Source organism: Micromys minutus (assembly GCF_963924665.1).
Source record: "Micromys minutus genome assembly, chromosome: 2".
In the NCBI taxonomy this organism is placed as follows: domain Eukaryota; kingdom Metazoa; phylum Chordata; class Mammalia; order Rodentia; family Muridae; genus Micromys; species Micromys minutus.
The window spans coordinates 105419922-105442418 of NC_137971.1; the positions used below are offsets into that span (position 1 = coordinate 105419922).

Genomic DNA, 22497 nt, shown 5'->3' on the forward strand with positions numbered 1-22497 from the left:
GTTAACACTTCACGCATTAAGCAACTGTTATTGGTATTGCAAAATGCAGAAGAGATACAGCAAGAAATAGTTTCAACACAGATATTGTAAAAACTCCTCCTCATTTCCTATATAAATTTCAGGGTTCACTAGGGTTTGTCAGAAAATACTCCTTGACAAGGTTAAAAGGTCTTGTTTTATTTACTTATTTAAGTATATGTTCATGTGTATATGGAAGCCCAAACATGTATAAAAGCCAGATGTCAGAGGACAACCATGACTATAGTTCCTAACTTGATTTTGACACAGGTCACTCATTGATGTGATACTTGTTTACTAACTATGCTGGTTGAACATTAAGCTTCAGGGATCACCTGTCTGCCTCCCTAGCACTAGACTTACAAGTGTGTCAATATATCTGTCTTATTTCTCTGACACAGATCCTGAAGACTGACCTCAGGTCCTCATACTTGCACAGCAAGCACATTTGCAGCTAATAAATCTTCACTTATCCCTCAGTAGTCTTATGCATGAAATATTTTTATTGTTTTTTTCTCCGTAACGAAGTACTCCCATGGAACATAAATGCTTCTAAGGGAAGAAGTCAGGACAAAATTCTCGGAAACACACATAGAAATTTTATTGGACTGATAAAAATCAAAGATTGTTTCAATTCAAAGGTAAAATTCTTTAAGTGGTAAGCTTCTGATATTGCTTTGTAACAGTCTCAAGCCTGTGGCTGAATCGCTCTGTGAATAATAAGGAACTATGTGGACCGCCGGGAGCTCCGCCGGGAGCTGCGTCCTACAGTTTCGGAATTGGTGTGGCCGCCACAGCTATGCTCTCGATTGCACATTCATCAGTTCCTCTGCGGATCCGGAAGTAGCCACTCTCTCCCCATTGCGTGCCCCAGCTGTTCTTTACAATCCAGTAATCTGCCCCAGTGACTGCATCTCTTCCATATCCCACGAGCAAAACGGCATGATTTGTCAGCTCGAAGGGGTTGAAAGGGTCACTCAGCCCAGTGTGGTGGTAGACTCCACTGTGATAGTGAAGGAAGTCATCGTGGACTTCAAAGGCCACTGCCATGGGTCCGTGTTTAACCAGCTCAAGCTTCATCAGGGCTTCATTGCAGCCACCATAGAAGCCACCCACATAGTAGTAGTCAGAGGAATAGTACCGGACACAGTTCTCCCTCGGTTTGCACGGAGCATCTGTGGCTGTGTAGGGAAAGCAGCTTTCTTCCACTACCCCAAAATCTTGGGCATACTTTCCTGCAATGAGGTATGGGAATCCACCATCACAACCTAAAAATGAGAACACGTGTCATTATTACACTTCTATTGGAAGAAGGCACGCACATCTACGCCCTGCCTTTTCTTTTCTGTTCCCTGGAAGTTGCTCTATGTTTAAATATCACGTCATTCTTCCTTCCTTAGAAATTCATCTAACAATCCCAGGTCACCAGCAATTTCACTAGAAATCTGGAAACATTTCAGTGGCTACATCTAGGCTGGCATCAGAAAACTTAAGACGGCAGTAGTATTTTAAATAGTGTTTCGCTTAAATCCTATTTGAGCCTTCATTATTTCCTGTTCCAAAAGGGTAAATACAAAGTGTTAAATTCTCTTAAGAACATGCAATGAATTATAATGGTGGTAGAAACTGGGTTGTGGAAAGAGATGTTTGAAACCTAAAGCTATGACACTTAAAAGCTGTATCATTTTCCTAAGCTAAATTTGGTTACACTATTTTTCTGCTTTTGCATACGGTCTCTGAGTGCGTTTTACAGTTTTGTGCACTCTTAGGTGACACCATAAGAAAGGCCATTCCATGCGGTGCTGACACCTTGCTGTGGAGTAGATTCCATGAGAAACTATCCACTGGTGGGGAAGGAGTCACACCACAGTCTAACTGCAGACGCTCTCTGCCATAGGCAGAGATAGTTGCCGATATATAATCAAATGACTCTAACATAACTCTGAAATAAAACACTTACCTTGGGCATACTGGCTACAAGATACAACCTCCTGAGGACTCAGGATTGGGGTCTGAGAATTGTTGGTTAATATACGAATTCTTGCTTCTAGCATACCCATAGAGGCAAATGAATAGCAGCTTCCACAAGATTCTGTAGATAAAAATATGCATATTATTTATTTATAATTTTACAAAGAAATATGAAAATCTGAGTGAGACACCTTAATATAGAATTTATAATAAACATTTTTCTTAAAAATCGCCACAGGGATACCGTTTTCCCTTTGTCAGGTGATTATTTATGAAGCCCCTGGAAACAAAGAAAAGCCAAGATGCTGTTGACATTCTACTGTTCTAAAACCTATCTAAAATACTTGGACTTTTCTTCCTCACACTAAACAAGGCAATTCCTCGAGCACCATTTGTCTTGCCATGGGATGGGATGAAGGAGTTCAGTGCATGTTTTTGGAAAGAATGAGTCAAGTGAACATGAGCAGGCACATTATTTACAACCCAGAAATGATGTAAAGTCAAGGAAACTGCCAGACAACTACTGGTTTCTCAGCTCTAGAGGAAACAGAACTTTGGATGCTGATGTGAGCCTCCTTTTCCAGGTCTCGGTGCCACAAGATCCTGAATCAATGTGCCAAGAGCCTCCTTTCTTATTAACTACTGTCATGTCTGATCTTTCCCCAAACTCTCCCTTCCAAGACTCTCATATTTGGCCTTGTTATACGCTGCTCTAGTTTGATGAACAATCATCTAAATTTTGGAGATGAGTTGCTAAATAACCATCTAAATCATGCTGACCTACAAGTCATTACTTTAAGTCTGGTCACTTGATATCTGAGGCCTAAAATTTGAAGCAATGACTTGTCCATCAGCTAAGCAATGGCAATGACCTGATAGCCCATGTTAGTACCTTGTTTTCTCTTACTGCTGGGTTAGTGGCCTTTGTATGTATTTAAAATCACTGTAAGTTTAAATTACAACTTTGCTTATTCTGGAAGGGGATAAGCTCTGTAAGGGCAGAGAACTAAACAAACAAACAACAAAAGCAAATAACACGTTTTCTTTTCATGTTTGGCTTTTTTTAAAGTCTATTTCAGTTTTTCCTTCCTTGAAATATAGACAGTACATAGGAACATTAGTAACTTTGACTGGTTAGTTTCTAAAGCATTTAGAGAATACTTCTTCCAGACTCTTTCTTATTTTAATAAGGCAAATAGTAGATGTGTGACCAAATAACCAAAGCTATTTTCGTTTACAAGAGGCACTTAAGCCCTTTAAACAACATGGCTTCCTCAGCTTTTAACAGCTGCAAAGAGAAAGCCTGTAAGTATCATATTAAACCCACATTATCTGACCATCGGCTCCTATGGGAGTGACAGGCCATAAGTATAGTCCATAACTCAGAAAGTGCTTTGTTTTGAAATCACAGGAATGGGAAAATTTCCTTTAGGCCCCCGACTTTCTGGGAAAATTGTCAACTGTCAAAGACAATCAATCACTCCCTCCTTTTAAAAAATAACCCGGTTGAGATTCCAGAAACCCACAGTATTTAGGTGACCTTAATGCAGTAAGTGAGAAGGGGTCTCACTTACAGAAAGCTTGGCATGTAACCCCGCCCACAAAGAGGTAACACATGGCTTTCACATGCTACGCATCCTCCAGCAACAGGGATCACCCTGCAGTAGCCACAGTTCTTGTCTCTCTTCCGTGGTCATTAGCCATGTGAGCCACAGCAAACCACTTAGCATGTGGCGTTTCTCCTCATTCTTGTACAAGTATAGATTTGGTATTGTGAACAACTGGAGGGCCTTGTCTTCTTCTAATGAGAAACATTTATAACTAAGACTTAAATAGGGTGGACTCTAAATATTGAGAAAATGGGCAGTAATGCCAAATATGAACCCAGAGAGCCACTGTCTCCCAAAATAATAAGACCTGGGAGCAAAGAAAATAAATCTATCTCACTTAATTTTCTATCTTCTCCCGCCACTTATACTTGAACATCACTCTAGCTAAAAGACATTTTACACCTGTTTTAAAGTGGAAATATAACACTTCATTTGTCTTACCAATTTTTGGTTTTTGTTTTTTTTTTTTTTTTTTACTTTGTTCTTGCTCTGTTCACAGACTAAAAAAAAAAGCTGTGAATTTCCTTAACTGTGCCCAATTTGGAATTCTATATTTCCAAGTACTTCAATTAACAAGAAGAGAAAACAAGTAAATACCTTTCCCAATGTGAAGTAGAAGAAAAATATCAAAAAGAAGTGAGAAGAGGAATGTCTTGTTACATTATTTCCTCAGACACCACATGACAGTGCAGGTGACAGATCAGTTGAAAAGCAATCAGCTCACAAATGACTTGTGTTCTGACATTTCCATTGTTTGGTAAAAATCATATTTACAACTCACATAGAAAGGGGAGCTTTTACCAAATATCCAGAAAAGCAATATTAAAGAATTTCCTTCAAAATGTCTCATTCCCTTCCCCTGGATTACTCTTACAGCACCTGCTGTCCATCCATGTGGAGATAAACTCTACCCTTTCCCACTGAACTTCACAGTCCCATAACTAATGTGAGTATCACGTGATACTTTCATGTTTTGCATGCATATCCTTCTAAATACTTAAGTCTTGGGAAGTGACTAGTCTTTAAACACTCTGCTATTAAAAAGCTTCTTAGGGGCTGGCGAGAGGGCTCAGTGGGCAAAGTGTTGGTACGCAAACCCAATGACCAGGGATCAGATCCCCAGGACCTGCATGAAAGCTGCTGTCGTACAAGTCTGTAAGCCCAAAACTGGGTTGATGGAGTCAGGCTGGAGGCTTGCTGGGCAGAGCACCACGGTCAGTGAGGGATGGTGTTCCAAAGAAAGCGGTGGAGAGTGATGAGGAAAACAGCTCATTAGCCACTGGTCTACAAACATGGGTGAACGCTGCTGCACGTCCATCTCACACACGCACAGAAGAGCTTTTTAACGTGAGTGATGGAAGATGCCGCGGCAACATGATAACAGCTCATAGTGTTTGCCGGTTGGAATGTGCCTGGCAAGGCAGCAGCGCACATCCCTCACTTCCCTCATCTTCAATAGGTCTCCACAGATTCTTTTTAGTTGGGGTTTCTATCATCCCGCTACAACACCACAACCCAAAAGCAATTTGTGGGAGAAAGGGTTTATTACATCTTACACTACAGTCTGTTTTGAAGGGAAATCAGGGTAGGAACTCAATGCGGGGGGCTTATTCCTCATGGCTTCTTCAGCTTTTCTCATAGTGCCCAGGTCCACTAAGGTCGTGTCTGGTACCTCCCACAGTGACAAGGACCCTTCCGCATTAATCATTAATGAAGAAAATGCCATAAAGATGTACCCATAAGCTGATGGACGCATTTTCTCTAGTTTGTGTCAAGATGACACAAAACGAGCCGGCACCAGATCTATCTGGCAATCAGTTAGGTTTTAATCTTCTGCAGGCTGAGTGAGCGATTGGAACATTTATGACTCTAAGAAACTGACTGAGTGCCCAGGTTCTCTTGGGGTATCTTTAGTGGCCTCACCAATTAATTGCATTCCACAGTTGTAACTGATCATAAGTTAATAGTAAACCACTAGCCTCCATCAACCCCAAATCTAAGAATATCCTCAAATAACATCTGAATTTCACAGTGAGACTTGTAATCTTTGCTGTAACTAACCTAATTTATGCTCCCACCAACATATTTGGCAAAACCCCCTTTTTTTTAACATTTTTTTGTTCTATGACTACAAAACATATGTCTAAAATGTAATAATAGACCTCTACTAAAGAATGTGTCATTCAGAGAAAAGTCATGTTCCCAGGCCATATAGTCACATGTACTTGGCTCCCAGTGAACTATTCCCCTTTTTACTTTAGTGACAGGACCTTTTTAAGGTGTCAAAAATTTGGTTTCTAAATTACTCATTACTTGCGTTCATTTCCCTCTCTAGGAAATGATAAAGGTAGAGGATGTCAGGAATTATACCTCCTCTAGAGGAAGTGAGTCCCTGAATGAAAGAGAGCAAACCCATGACACCAAATGAAGGATAAGAGTGTTTTTGATTGTGTGAAGCCAAACCAGAGCAAAGCTTTGTACACGCAAAACTCCTTCACTGAGGATGGAACTTGAAGCACATGGGATTAGTGGTAAAAAGTGGGAGAAATTGAATACAAATGTACTTTTAGAAAAAAGGAAGAATTTATCTCTCGAAATCACACATTTTTAATTACAATTTTCATTTGATAAAAACCACAAATAATTTATTTCCTCAACTCTATGAGGGTACATGCAAAATTATTAACTTTCTTTTAGCTAACTTACAACATGTATAAGCAAAACCATTTTATTATTGTTGATGTTTTATATTTCATAGTAACTAGCAAAACAAATATTTTTTTTCAAAATGAATGTGTGCATGTTTTTACCAGTTGAGTATATTTAAGTTAAGAAAATCTTAAATCTAACATGTTAACAAACTTTGAGACTTACTTTAATATCATAAAACTTCAGATCAGACACATAACTTGTATTGATGAGTCTCCATACAATTTTTGAGTAAAACTAAGGAAAGTAAGACTATCCATTCTCAAGTGCAGTTGAAGCACGTCTTGTAATTTGCAAGGCTAAATCAACTCCTGACTTAAAAAAACTAAATCAACTGATTTCATCAGAAGCCAAATTCTGATATAAAGTTAATTAAAAGATCCATATATAGCTCAAAAAATCTAAGTTCGTGTAGTAATTAAAGATCACATAATGGCAGAAATGGGGGTCAAGTAACAGAAAGGATCCAACTAGGCAGCTTAACTTCTTTTGGAAAGACCACATTTAATTGCTTATTATCCACAAAAGTGTCTTCTATCAACCAGATAAATGAGTCCTACTTAACACTCTGGTAAAATCTTTGAAAAATGTTGAGCTCATCTAAGTAGACCATGTTTAACAAATTTGGTCCTTGCCTCGGAAGAAATGAAGAATTCAGGGCCATTTTTTTTTTTTTTTTTTTTTTTTAAATGCAGGACCACACTATATAGTACAGGCTAACTACCAACGCTGGGTCAGCCTCTCCATCATGTGCTACCACACTTGGCTTCCATCTCTTTGCTAAAGTAGAAAAATGATGGCCATTCCTTTCCTGTATCCTTAAATCTACCCTCCAGCCCAATACATAATAAATATTCAATTAACAACAGCTCTGGTGACTTAATGAAAGCTTGGACGTGGTAGTTTTACCTTGGTTTCGAACAGGGCTAACAAAATTGATGCCACGGACATTTCTCCAGTCCCAAGATTCTGGCAAATTTAAAATTTGTTGCCGTATTTCATCAGTCATTGGGGCAGGTTTGGGCCTAGAACGGAAATATATATTTAATACCAATATGAAGTCTTTTCTTAAAAGATGGTCTCTTCACCTTTGATTCTAAGGGACACTTGTGGTATGATTTGGCCATTACACAATATTTCCATTGCATAACTCTGCTGCATAAGTAGCTTGCAGTTACTGTAGACTTAAGACATAGTCACTTTTTGTGTACAGTGAAAGCTACTTCTAGTATGCTTGAATAGTTACCTTGTCTTGTGAGATGTGGGTTAGGAAACAAGATACACATTTAGGATGTTTATTGGAGGGTCTAGATAAAACATGAGACTAATTGGTGTTTGACTCAAGAGGTAGTGATGGTTTCACAATATGTGATGTTCTGCAAAGAACTTTAATGTCACAAATTACAGTTCATTCTTATGAAAATAAGTATGCTCATGCCTATTTCAAAGAGTGTTGACAAAAATCCAATGTAATAATAACAATAATGAGAACAATAATAATAACACAAAAAGGATGACCTATCTGTAAATGGCAGCTATGATAATTGTCACCATCATCAAACAATTCACCAGAGGTACTAAATTAGATTCTGGCGATCTAACATACTTTTCTGTCACTAACTAGCCATCAAAATGACAGCTTCCATTTTCCTGCTATTCTATGCAGCAGAGAATTTGGAAGCCATATTATAAGAGCACAAACAAGGGCTGGAAAGATGGCTCGGTGGTTAAGTACACTGACCACTCTTCCAGAGGTCCTGAGTTCAACTCCCAGCAATCACAGGGTGGCTAACAACCAACCATCAGTAAAGAGATCTGGTGCCTTCTCATGGCCTGTAGGCATAGATGCAGGCAGAACAGTGTATATATAATACATAAAGCTTAAAAAAGAACACAAACAAAAGGAGAAAGGACCTTAGGAGTACTAGCATGAGAATTAGAAATACTTTCCAGATTATTGTCTATCTATTCCCTGGTCTTAATGCCTTGGGCCTCAGTGTTTTAGAACTCCAGTGAAATGTGTGCATCAGAGAGCTACTCAGAAGTGATGTCTGCTTAGGAGTCCAGCAGTTCTTAAGGCTCAGCTTAAAGATATGTAAGACTTTCTACTACACGACTAGACATTTATGGCAGAGTCAACTCGTATACAACAAAATCTACTGGAAATCAAGCACCCCAACTTCCAAATTTGCTTTAATATTTCCTTCTGTGTGTGACTTCATTCTTTATGTTAAACTCTCTAGTCGAGCTCTAGTAATAAAAGGAGCTTTCTATAAAGCAGAGGTATGTGGATAGACTCTAAGAGAAAAAGAGTCTTCCTAAAACAAAGCATGTGACATATGGCAAAACTGTAATGTGAAGCTCAGACTCTCAGACAGAACAAGCTCTTGTCTCCATTGCTATTTCCCTCAGCTTCAGAGTTCTCTTAAACAAGTGTCAATTTTCTGTCACAGACACATTTAGACCCTGCTTCATAAATCTAGGAAGGGGATATTGTGATGTACTCCTTGTCCCAGCTTAGATGAAGTAGAGTAGCTTATTACTAGAAGCCCCTAGAACAGGCTTTGAGGAATATTATTACAATATTATTTTAATAAAAAGGATGTTATTGATCAGAAAAGAAAAAAGCCATAATGTCTCATAGTTAAATATTTCTATCAAATTGGGTTGACTTCTCCACTGAGGGAAAAAAAAAAAACATTGGAGATGTATCTCAGCTAATTTAAAGAGCTACATCATTGTGTGGCTTATTTCAATCATAAAAAAATTAAAACACTCTATAGCTAACCAGAAATTAACGTTTGAATGCTCTGAAAATTGCAAAATATTTTAATATGTTAGAGAAAGTGATCATCCTAAATAATTTATTAACCCCTCTTGATCTCTAGTTCCCTTCTATTTAACCATGTTGGTTTCTCCTAAAGAAAGGTTTGGCATCACAGGAATGGCTTTGGATCCTTAACAAATGCTAAGGAACCAGAAATCCACTCCTAGATCCAGCCACAGTTCTAGAAAGATAAAGAAGAATTCTTCCTCACATATGCATATATATTTCCCAAAGCAGGGAGATACCACAAGGTTACAAACAAAAGATTACAAATGCTACCAAGCCATGGTTAGGGAGGAGATGAAGTGAGAGGTGAATGAGAAATAAGAAGTTATTTTTCCTGAACCTTAAAACTCCTATATTTTCAGATTTTTGCCAATGGCAAATTTTACAGTTACTATGAGCAGGCTGAGAGATACCTAGGGGACCAGAAGTAGCAGCATAAAGTGGGAGTAAAATGAAAATAACATTTTCCAACATGTTTTTAAAACAAGTCAAGTAGAAAACACAGATATGGGCCTATTTATATTACCTGGCAAGTATAAGTCCAGTTATTAGATTATTGTCAGTAACGGTCATAGCTGGGGTTAGGAAAGTAAAATGGAAACATTTCAAGACTTTCTTGACATTAAAGAGAAAAGAAAAAACATGAATAAAATAGAGACAGGATGTGAACCAAGAACACAGGAAAGACCCCAAAATATGACTTGGACAGTACGCACAAATATAGAAACGGTGAGAGAAAAAAGACAACAGCAACAACCCCCTTTAAATTGGGATGACTAATAAAAAATTGGGACATACAGATGGGCTGGTGTGGAGGGAGGCTGACTTCCTTGTGACAGGGGAGACAGTGTTACCTTGGGGTCCTTGGGCTGTGACCACTTCTCCTTCTCAGGTCTCGTAGGCTCAGTTTCTCATATTCCTCATATATGGTTGCAGTCCAAGACTTCTGAACAGTATTGATGGCCTTCACAAAGTTGTGGTTGTGACTGTAGAGCCTTTCAGAATATCTGTCAACAGCCAAGGGACATAGTCTTAGGGATAGTCTTTCCAGGTGAAGCTAGTCTCCAATAAAACTGATACCCACACTGTGTGTGTCAAAGTTGGAAGTGGTAAGTCTTTCAAGAACACAATTGGCAGCAGAGTAAAGCTGAAAACTGTTATGTTCCTTACGTGCAATTTTGTTTTAAAGCCACATTTATCTCTGTAGTTGGCATGAGAGGATTACCTTTTCTGCATTTTATTTATTTTCTATTTTTGAAACAGGATCTGGTCTGAAAATCATTATGTATCTAGAAATGGCTTTGTCCTTCTGTTACTAAGTGTCTCCCGCCTAGGTGAGAGGATCATAGGCATGCACCACCACATCGTTCATGCAGCAAACGTACAGAATCCAGGGCCCCATGTCTGCAAGGCTACTGGCTACACTGTGATCTTGACCTCTGTGTGGCCTTTTCAATGTGTACTTTTATAATTTATTATATGAGCAAAGCGAGTATATGAATACATGTTTTATAAATAAACAATTCTAAGAACTATTTGATAAAGGGGTTTTATGCCCTTCTTGTTAAAAAATGAATACTAGCAGAAATATCTGAGGACTCAAGTCAGATCACTGAAATCAGACTCTGACAAAAGTTCTTCATGTGATTCACATAAGCATTAGCATAAGAATCACTTGGCCACTCTGTGAAGTGTTTGGCCATGGATGTAAAAATAACACAGAAAGCACATGATTACAAAAAAAAAATGTTATTCAATAAATGTTGTTTGTCAAACCTGCGTGTCAATGCACATCAATTACATACTGTGCACTCTATCGCTTGAGGGAATGTAGCTCACTATTACATTTTTGAGAATCATTGGTTCCTACTTTCCTTAATTAATCATAATAGCCAGGAAAGCCTCATTCACTAATAGGCATTACCCTGACAACAGGATGCCATTGCAGCTCTTCAGTGCTAGTTTAGTGCTTAAGAATCGAGAAGTTTTTAAAAGGTCAAGTCAGTCAACATTCTAGTCTCTATGGGTTCATGAAACCATTTCCCTAGCTAGAAAGTTGCCTGGCTATGGTAGAGGATTGCACAGCCACATGCCTACAGGTGACTCAAATTGGAGCCAGTGAGTTCTAAAGAGAAACAGGGAAAAAAGAAAAAGAAATACGACATTTAGAGGGATCATGGGAGAGCGTCCGGGAGATGCTGGAGTGGGTGAGTGGCAGATATGAGAAGAAAACATGTACATACATGAAATTCTCAAAGAATAATGTAAATAGAATAATGTAATAATAGCAGATAACAGCTCACTCAGAGCTAAAAGAGGCCTTAATTTAATCTCAAATGTTTATTTTCAGGATAAGGTATTGGGGGGATATTCTTTGGTGGTGCAGTGCTTGAAAGGTTCAATCAGCCTCACCAGAACAATGCACAGAAAAATGCAAGGTGAACTGCTTCCAAGAACCATACCACCTAAATTTACTTAGGGACTGAACATAGAAGGAAAGACTGGATCAGTTTCCATTTGGGGAAGCACTTTGAGAAACAAGATTAAGTCATCTTCCCAGTCTTATCTTCCATGAGCTCTCTGATACAGGTAGTCCTTGGCAGGATCATTTGGTCTGAATGGGCACTTTTAGTGGCTTTTCTAACTAAACAAAATGGAAAAGAACACTTACTGATCTTCCTCCTGCAAAACTAATCATGTCTGAGAATTCTTGTTTGTATGGTTCCTTATTGCAGATAACCTGAATAAAGAATAGTAACTGCACATTATAGGCTGAATTTTATCCCTTGGAAAAAGAAGGGAGGAGAAATATCATAGCCATACTTCAAACGCTCACCTCCAATATCTCAACCAGAGACTGTATTTAGAAACAGGCCTTAAAAGAGTTAATAAAGGCCAAAGGATGTCATTCCTGTGGGCTCTGGTCTAGTTTTACAAGGGTCCTGAGACTAGTGGGTTAGGATACTGCAGACAAGTCCAAGTGAGGACACAGCGAGAAAGAGGAGCCAGCAACACACTGGGAAGAAACCAAAGTCTAGCCTTCAAAGCTCAGAGCAAAAGCTGCCCTCTAGGCCACCAGCTCTGCAAGGCTTCTGTGACAGCCCAAGCAAATAAAGACTGCAGGAATAGAAATGCTAAGGACTTTCATGGCTCTGTATCCAAGCAGTCTGTTGGTTTTGTAACTGGACACCAGTTGCAGCATCATCAAATGCATGTATTATGGACGTCATCACTATACTATGGCTAACGAGGTAATATTTTTCTTTCCTAGTAGTAATTTGCTATTTGTGTGGTTCCTTTGATGGTGGTCTTGTTTATAAACAGTTCCTGGTTCGTTGTGTTGAAATATTACCTTTCTGTAAACTCAGTCAGACCGCATCCGTTTCCAGCATCCCTTAACTCAGCTATGTTCAATTTACATAACACAGCAAAATTACTGCTTCTGAAAGTAAACACACATTCATACCACACACAGCATTAAGCAAAGCTAAATGGACATCCCTTGTCACAACTCACTTGTCCTGGAGACCTCCCAGGTGTGCCACATTCACATTAACCTTCGAAACGTGACTTCCCAACTTCTTGCCAACGAAGCAAGCCCAGTTCTGGCCCAGCACATCGTGGACCCACCCAACCATGGTCTCATTGCAGTAACTGATGACCTTGCTGCTTCTGACTTCATACTGCAAGTAAGAAAACCAAAGACCAATGACACCTGTGCTCTCAAGTTTCCTTGGCTCCTCTTCACCCTAAAGATGTATTGTGGCCCTATGCCAACCAAAATAAAAATTTTGTTTTAGCCAATGATGTTTTGATAATTATTCTGTAGATCAGAGAAACCAGTTTTTCTAAGGTTAGCATTGTTGGCCACCAAACAAAATGTACTTCTAGGAATGAGAGAATGGGTATGGGGGAAAAGCTCACACGCAAGACCTCTTGCATTTAATTCTCAAAATCAGTCTATGAAGAAATACCTGCCCCACAGTTTGATGTTTTTTCAGCTTCAGGGCATCTTCCTGAAGCCTACAGGGCTGTCAAGTGGCAAGTACAAAATTTTCCTCCTGTATTTCTATCAGAAGAGGCTCCCGTCAGCAGATTATAAGAACAGAAACCAAGTATTTCTGTATAGCTAAACAAAATCCTCTTTTGTTACTAGTTTCCTTGTGTATCAGAATATGCCTATTATGAGGCAACTTAATTATTGGCTGCACTTTATTTCAGTAATATGGCCCTTTGCATGTTCCTGTGTTGCCCCTAAAAGAATACTCAAGTGACAGACGCAGGTTTGAATTCAGACACATTGCCTCTAGAGTTTCCATGACTTTCATGACCAGAATAAGCAGGAGGGAGGGGGTAGAAGGAACAAACCCATCAGCACAAGTTAGATTTGAAGGCAACTCTACTATACCATTGAACAAAGACACTGGAGAAAGAAGACATTCCACTCAGAGGTTAACACTGGGACTCAGTGGTCCGGTACAGGCTGAGCAGCTCACTGCATGGCCGAACACAGACTCCAGGCTGTGCGCTGTCAGCGCTTACTGTGTCCTTGGACTCTTAGGTAGGTTAAGTGTAGTAAATACATTTTGACACAATTATTTCCAAGATCTCAGGCAAGTTGACACATAGACTGGTGATTTTATACAATCCGCTAAGATGACCCAGGTAGGCCTTGGAAAACCATAGACTCTTTCAGGTCTGCTGATTGGAAAATGCCTGAATATCTTAAAAGCCATGAAGAGTTCCTTACAGCAGAATGTCCTCTGTGTCTCCATATCTCTCTGTAGCAATGCCAGTAAATATTTATGCCAGTATAACAGGGAAAAAATAATAAAATCAGCCTATAAGGTTTCAAATATGAAAATGGAAAATAATTTTATTAACTCATGTTTTGCATAATTAATGAGTTCTCTTAGAAAATATGAGCCATTCAAGGTTCAGGAAATCTGCTAAATGTTCCTCACAGCGTGTAACACTTCTCTTGGACTTCGGGAAGCATAGCCAGCTCTTCCTATTAAGATACTGTATCCAGCTGCTTTCTATCACAAAGGCAGAAAGCCCTTATTCTATAAACACTTTAGATTCCTAATTGATCCTACGGGCTCAAGACAACACAGAAAAAAATATACTCTCTCAGAGGGCAGAAATAAATTATCTACAAGGTTTGTTACACCAAGCACACCTAGAACCAAACACTGCCCCCTTTATCGTGCAGAGTTTCTTCATATCCTGCTCCTTCACAAACAGCTGTGGCAGAGAACAACAGAGAAGCCCAGAAACTACAGAGCAAAGGCTACTTCCCAACGATGCTTCCATCGCGTTATCCCGACCTCAAAATAACCTCTTAGGATAAGGAGAAATAGCTCTTTAATGTAGCACCGGTGGCCCTGCAAAGAGAGAGAATGGGCAGAGTTTCACAGCTGACACTTGTTGGCCCTTGTGGTTTCTTTTTAATCCAATGGATGCTCTAAAAATACAGCAGATACGCTGACTCAGGAGAGCTGCACACTGTGGCCCCTGACTATTTCTAACTCTGCCATTCTTGCCAAGGACTTATTACTGCAGAGCAGAGGTAAAGGATACCCAAGACCTTTGAGGCTTGGAATACAGATAGAAGCTAGCTCTGCTGCCTTGGGCTTTTATGTTCCTGGGTCAGTGTCTCCCATCTACATTCATTGGTAAATGGTGTTGATTGTAATATATTCAATAGCACAGACTGTTTATGTGTCCTCCCTGGGGTACCCACTATAAATATTCCTCCTATAAAAACATAGCATTGTGAAAATAAGATTTTTGTTTATTTACTATCTAGGGAGCTTTCTGGCAGCAGGAAGCAGTTAATTATTGAATGAGTGAATAAGAATAAAGAACAGGTCTTACTATGAATGATTTCAACGTTGACTTACAAAATTCAGAAAATGTTCGGGATTGGAAATTAATAGCAGCATTGTAATGTCAAGTCATCCAAGAGCCAGGAAGCATACATGCTTGTATGTCTGGAGGTGTGTCTTCCAAAATGCCCATTCTTTTTTCCAAGCCTGTTTTATGATGTAAATTCAGATTCACCTAGAAGTCGAAAACATGCACGTAGACCTTCCAACCCGCACAATCATACATCTGTGCTTCTCTATAAAATTAGCAAAGTCTGATAAATCACTGTTATTGCACACACTTTAATTTGTATACCTTGAAGTATTTTTAAAAAAATCTACAAGTTGGTTATTATAACTCATATCTTATAGTAAAACCAGCATTTGCAATTACTTCTGATATATTAAATTCATGGAATCATTTTACCCTTCAAAACTGTATTTTGTAATATTCTGCAGCTTGAGTAATCTGAGTTTTCTTTAGTTAACCTGAAGTCACCCTACGAGGAGCAGACAGTTACACAGATGGAGCAGATATGTAGGGTGAGGTCCAAAGTGGTAGACATGTGGCATTGATTAAGTTGAGTCAAAGGTCAAGAGTTTGAACCCTTAACCTGAAAAAACTCCTGGGGTGAATTCATTTCTTCCTTTATTGGAAAGTTCTCAGGGACTCTTCTAGCCACAGTGAACTCAAACTTTTTTGTGAGGATTAAAAGACTGAAATCCTGGCACCATTATCCAGCAATAAATTTTCCCCCCAAAGAATTTTTCATTTGTATAAACATTGGTTTCTGAAGACTGGCTTGCATAGATGAGACAATTTAAGTTTCCATTCACTTCTGCCAATTTCTACTGCAAAATAAAGTAGAGAGCTACAACCAGAAGACCTCCCAACATGTAGTTCTTAAGTTCAGAGAGCTGTCTCCTGTGACCTTTGGCTTACTCAAAGTTTCCATTAACTGGTCACATATTCGCTAATGTCCTTAACCCCATTCTAACCACCACCATCACTACTACACCATTATCAACTTTTCTAGATCTACCAGTAACCTCCTGGGGACATCATACAACTCAAGCTATTTATCCTATAACTCTCTACTGTTCTTTTGATACTGTCGCATGTAGTTTTATGCTCTGGGAGGTGACCATGCTACCAGCTCCCACAAAACTTCCCTCGAATCCTCAGGCAAAAGACACACAGTTTGTTCCTTTTCAACTTGTCTTAGGACACACCTGCTGGCCATAACCATCTCCCACCTGGAAACGTGCATCCTTAATAATATTTTTAGCTTCTGCTCCCCCTGCCTACCCTAAACTTCAGGGAAACATCCCTGACCACCCGCCTGTAGTAGTGACCACAGGCACCACTTCCTCTGAGACCTCACATGGCTAGTGACTTCTTACTCCAAAGCATGGCAAAAAACTCCTCTCCTTCTTTGTGTCTGCCTTTTCCTCCTGGGACCTGGAAGTCCCACCTGTACCTTCTGCCCAGCAATTGGCCCTGGCTTTCTTTACTGACAGATCAAGAACCAATTAGGGAACAGGACTTAACATCAGCACTGCCCCCTACATAATACTTTAAAGATTTTTTTTTTTTTAATTAATGTCCTTCCATTACTTCTCTGGATAAACTGTACAGCAAATATGTAAGTGTTTATTTCACCTAGTACACTGGTCAGGAGATACCAACAGTTTTGCTTTTTAAATTCCAGCTCTTTACTTATCACTCATGACACTTTTAACAAGCTACAGTTAGAGAGCTTGTGTTCTTACCTGAAATGGGCAAGATATTTATGATAATCACACTTTGCTTGATTAATAACAGTAAAGTTTAAGGTTTTAAAAATTTTAAAATGCACCCCACCAGTAACTCTATAAGCATATATAAACATTTGTAAAGGTAAGAGAAAAGTAGCAAACTGACCATCTGTTGTCCTGAAGGTATTTATGTCACAAAGTTGTTTAACACTTTTTCTATGCTTTCAGACAACTGACTCTTAGCTGCAAATTATTAATTGAGGTGTTTCTTTATTTCAAAAACAGATAGTTGTGCAAATAGGCCTCTAGAGGCAAATGTCAGCAGTAAGACAATAACAGTGCTTTAGAAAACAAGATTATGATATCTTTCATTATTAATCATATCTTCTTGAAATGACTTATTACAATATATACTGTTCATTTAATGATCGAACCTCACATTACTATAGGGGTGCACCCATAGAGTTTTAAAAGCTGACTATACAAATCATAAAATAAAGATCTAGACATCTATGTCCTCTTCCCAGAGCAGTACTTCAGAGATGTTTGAGGTGTGAATGATTAACATCTATGTGAAAATGTATGTCACTTGAGCAACACTCAAATCTAGGGAAGGGTCACTGGACTTTTTGTCTCCTCACACCCCTCAGTCTCAAGAGCAACATCAATGCAAACTAAGGCATTCCATTTCCTGCTGTGTTTATAGTGTCAGGAAAGGGTTAAGAAACAACAAGGCTCATTTGACCAAATCCACATTTGGCTAAATACCTCCAGACTACCATAGTTTTCTCAGAATGAAGCCAACTTCCTTAATTCTGTTCCAAGAATAAGCATCGGCTTTCTGCCTATTAACAAGAACAAACAGTTTATTTAAAAAGTTGAATTCTAATCCAATGCAAAGCTGCCAGGAAGTTGCAACCAAATGATGATACATTTTAAATAGAAAATACTGACATTTAGATTCAAATACAAGAATGGAAAATGGTAAACTTGATTATTACCTGTGCTTGAAGACACTAGATTTAAGCTAAAATATACGTTCCAAAAACAGCTTAAAAGCAAACTACCATTTACCACTCAGCAAGGTGGTCGTCCTTCTTGGGCTCATTCTCAGTTCCTGGTTCAAAGTCTCAATTGTGAGGTCGAAAGAAAACCTGACAATCCATTCAACAGTTAATTATCTCTAATTTCTTTTTATGCTTAGCAGCTGAGCCGACCTTATTCTCTTCCAGGCTACTTAAAAACAAATCAACAAAAACAGAACCAGGAACCACCGGACTAATAACCTCCAAAGCAAGAACTTTACAACTTTAAGCTTAAGACTTCTTCCTCTTCTTCTTCTTCTTTTTTTTTTTTTTTTTTTTTTGTGACTTTATATATGAAAGAAGTTTTGGCATCATGAACACACACACACACACACACACACACACACACACACACACACACACACAATGCACACAATGAGTCTGATATCTTTTGTATTAAGTCATTTAACGAACGTTCAAAGGCCTGCCAGAGAGCCTCTAAGGGCACAAAGGTAAGAACATTAGAGTAACATCAATAAAAACAATACCACAGTGATGTATTTTTTAAGGTTCTTTTTTTACAAAATTATTTATTAAACCCATTTTCTCATGCTATTTGACACTTATTACACAGAATGTAGGCAATACAGTATTTTGTAATACAGAGTCGATAATTCCTCTTCTTACAAAGCAGAATGGAATACAAACAGGTGATTATGAGAAAGGATGCTTAAGCACTAGTGCACCAGAACTCTATAAGAAACTTGATAGTATTTCTCAGAACAGAGAACAGAAAGAATATATGGCCAACTCTGGCCAATGTTTCTAGAGCCCCCCAAAAGTGATATCTTGTGTATTGGTTTGAATGAGAGTGCCTGCCCTCTGCAGTAGGTTCATATAATTACATACTGTCTCCACTTGTTGAAACTGGAAAGGATTCAAAAATGTGTCCTTGTTGGAAGAGGTGTATCTTTAGAGGTGGGCTTAGAGGTTTCTGAGGCTACACGATCTCCAGTTAGTTCTTCCTGCTTAGTGCATGTGGGCGAAGATGTGAGCTCTCAGTCCTTCCTTCATTTCCTCTATCATGAGTTTTAACTCTGAAACTGTAAGCCAAGTGAAGTCTGCTTAGTCATGGTGTTTTATAACAAGATGAGAAATGTAGCTGATACTTTGTAGGTTAGTATTACTTGTAAAAATTCTGAAGAGAAGGTACCAGACCTGTGAAGTACTATTTACATTAAATATTAAAGACAAAGAAAAAAAAGCAGATGTCCATCCTGGAAGATAAAGATTCCAGACCATTCCTTTACAAGTACAAACTAGATACACCTACAGAGGACTAGGGAGTTCCTAACAGACTCTCACCATGAAATGACAGACGCATCCTAGATGTTGAAGACTATCAGAGGCAGGATTAAGAAAGAAAGAAAGAGAGAGAGAGAGAGAGAGAGAGAGAGAGAGAGAGAGAGAGAGAGAGAGAGAGAGAGAGAGAGAGAGAAACGTCACCAAATAAGTAAATCTGACATGGCATAAAACAATTATGACTCAAACCCAGTATCAGGATAAAAGCAGAGTGGGTGACTAGGTACACATGCCTTTTATGTTCTCCCAGTCAGCTGGAAACCAAGTGAGAAGGAAATGACTCTGCTGCTTAGCAGGAAAAAGCTAGAAGATAGCAATCAGGCTGAACAATAGTGCAATTAAAGAAAGTCAGTTTCACAAGGGATTTCACTGGGGTTGATACAGAAGTTTTAATTTTAACTTGGTTCCCAGTGTGTGGGACTGCTAAGGGGAAAGCCAAGTTAATGTTACCTGCTGAGTGCAAGAACTCTGGCTACCAGCAAGAAAATGAGTGGACTCAGTGGTAAGGAAACAAACTGGAAAGGCGTTTCCTAAGACTTCAGTAACAGCCAGTGCAAAAACCACCCCAGTGAACTAATGTTCATAATGCTTCTGTGCTAAAGGTACCAAAAGAACTACCCAAATGTGCTTCTAAAAACCATTCCTGTCTCTTTTACTTTTTAGCCCCAATGAAGTCCTAAGGTTTGAAAGATTACGATGATCATTTTATAATCAGAAACTGTATGAGCTTCAGCATTATGGGAGACTAGTTTCATCAGCTTTATAGGGCTTTCATAGTCATAGTATGCCAAGTTCTTAGCAAGAAGCTAGCACCTAATTTAAAAACCAAAATGAAGAAATAGACAAGGAAAAGAGAACAGAAGAGACAAGCAAAAGAATAGAAAACAAAAAAGCATTAACCATACCATTTTCTGACTGGGAGCACTGCAGATTCACTGTCTGCAAGATACATCTTTTAGGCTAAGATACATCTTTTAATGTATGGCTAAGATACATCTTTTAATGTATGGCTAAGATACATCTTTTAATATATGACTAAGATACATCTTTTAATGTATGGCTAAGAAAGCTTCTTCCCTCCTTTTATGTTCTCGGGACCATCTTCCCTCCAGCAATCAATAGCTCTCCACCTCATGTCATCTCAAAGCCTTCTAGATTTGGGAGTATCTCAAAGTGCTTTTAAAAAGTAAAGGCACCCAGAAAGAGACAAATTAACTGTGAGTAAAATGTTCAGTTTGACAAAACACGGGGGGGGGGGGTCTTAAAATCAAACCAGTCCTGTCCAGTTCAGAGAAACTATTTTATAGTATTCAAATAGAAAACGAAAAAAAAAAAAATGCTGAAGCCCCCCTGAGACTTCATATCTTCCACAGTGTTTTTCCTTTATTCTGTGCAGTTTCTGGTGGTTCACATTCCACAGTGGTGATTACTGTTTCCCAAGGAATCCTCCAGGAGGGTAGTTGCCTTGGAGGTAGGTCACCAGGACTCCTCTGCATTTTACATGCAAACAGATTCCAGAGGGAGTGTAGCTGCCATGGCCTCAGCTAGCTGCTAGAGGTAGATCCAACAGTTTGCCTCTTAAGCCAAGGTCTGTTCTTGGCTGTGATTTTAAGAGCCTCAACAGATGATCTATTTAATAACTACAAAACAAAAACTAGCGTTACAAGAAACAAAGATCATATCATCTTTTAACACTTTATCATAGTAGCCCATGTTAATTAAAATTTTTTAAAATGCAATACAAGCACTAATAAATTAGGCATTGGTAGTATTCTTTTTAGGTTATTAAAGACATTCACATAAAATTGCTGTTGACCTCATGCTTTAAGAAGAGTATTATGCATGCAGGCAACATGCTTGCAAAGCACATGCATCTGAAAGTGACTGCCTCTCTATAAAGCTAGTGTGGTTTTAAAGTTTACTGAAGCAACAAGCTAAATTCTGCATGCAGGCAACATGCTTGCAAAGCACATGCATCTGAAAGTGACTGCCTCTCTATAAAGCTAATGTGATTTTAAAGTTTACTGAAGCAACAAGCTAAATTCTAGCATCTTAGTCCCATACTGTGTATTGTAGACATTTAAATGTAGTCCCGATGCTGTTTGGATGCTTGCCTAAATACTAGGGCATACACCCCAGTTATAAAACACAGACTAGGGGTTAACATGGTATATGTTAACTACTGGTACATGTCTCTCCAAAGTAGAAGATTTAGGGCAGAATTTCATAAATTGTATTGAGAAATCAGAGATCCACTTTGGGGAGGTTTTCCATTCAATCTTCCTCCTAAAGTATCACCATGCAACAGATTAAAAAATTCTGTGCATTTCTGAACTACAGGAAAATAACATATTCTCTACTTATTCAGTTCCCTGAAGAACAAAAACACTACTCATTCCTGTCACTTATGCTCGCCCACAATGAGCTGGTTTTAGAGACGGCCGGATTCTCCACATTTTACGAGGCAGTGATTAAGCAGGTCCAGTAGTAGTTCCTTTCTGCTTATATGGATGCTACAGACCTATTGCAAAGCCAGGTACAGAGCCTGAAATGTGGCTACAGAGCGAGGGTGGTGCTTACAAGACCTGTTCTCATTTTCTCTTTCTCATCATCTGACTTTCAGGGATCAGTAACCAAGAACAAGAAGGACAAGGAGAAACAATATTATTTCAAAACAAGATGAAGTTTAAGACATCGCATAAATTTTATTTGCTCATCAGATATTATTCCCATTCAAATTTTATAGGTGAGATGTAATTCCATATTTATTCTGAAAATATGAAATGAGTGAGCCAAAGGGTCTGATTCTATTCCAATCAGAATTCTATGCCTCTAGTAGGAGCCACATGAAAGATGAATGACAACTTGGTAATAAGTGACTGGCATGACAATTCATTTTGAAAGAGTCACATTCTCCCCAAAAGATAAATAGAAAGAACTGTGACCTCAGTCTTGCACCTTTGATGCATAGGTATATCTCCTGTACATGTTAATGTGGTAGTAATGCTTCTTGGATGAATGTCTAGGTATTAGGATACACACTATACATGGTTCTCCCATGAATAAGTCTTTGGAAAAAAAAAACTAAGCAAGCTAGAACAGCTTAGTAATTTTACAACTGTGAACTGTTATCCAACCTTTACCAGGTTAGTCTTCTCCCTTTTGGGTTCAAGTCTTCTTCTACGGTTATGTTTATGGCACTTGGGATTTGACAGTACAATCAGAACACGTGAAGCTGAAAGGTTACAGCAACCAGCAGAGAGGTTAAAGGTAGCGGAAATGCAAGCTCAAGCAAGAATGCATAGGAAATGAAGCATCTACCCATTCTCCCTTTCTCTGCG

At 38.8% G+C, this 22497-nt stretch overlaps 1 protein-coding gene across 2 annotated transcripts in view; it reads right to left on the reverse strand.

Annotated features, from left to right (window-relative positions):
* Window positions 1–603: 603 nt before the first annotated feature.
* Window positions 604–22497, reverse strand: part of CTSC (cathepsin C) — a 29551-nt gene continuing 7657 nt past the window's right edge. The window contains exons 3-7 of one of the 2 annotated variants that reach the window (XM_080913270.1): window positions 12658–12824; window positions 9996–10148; window positions 7218–7333; window positions 1979–2110; window positions 604–1286 (exon numbers count right to left, since the gene is read on the reverse strand). In XM_080913270.1, coding sequence (XP_080769396.1) covers window positions 784–1286; window positions 1979–2110; window positions 7218–7333; window positions 9996–10148; window positions 12658–12824 — 1071 coding nt within the window. In that variant the 3' untranslated portion in view covers window positions 604–783. Of the gene's footprint in view, window positions 1287–1978; window positions 2111–7217; window positions 7334–9995; window positions 10149–12657; window positions 12825–18398; window positions 20797–22497 lie in introns of those variants that run through there. The other variant, XM_080913271.1, reaches the window with a different exon arrangement.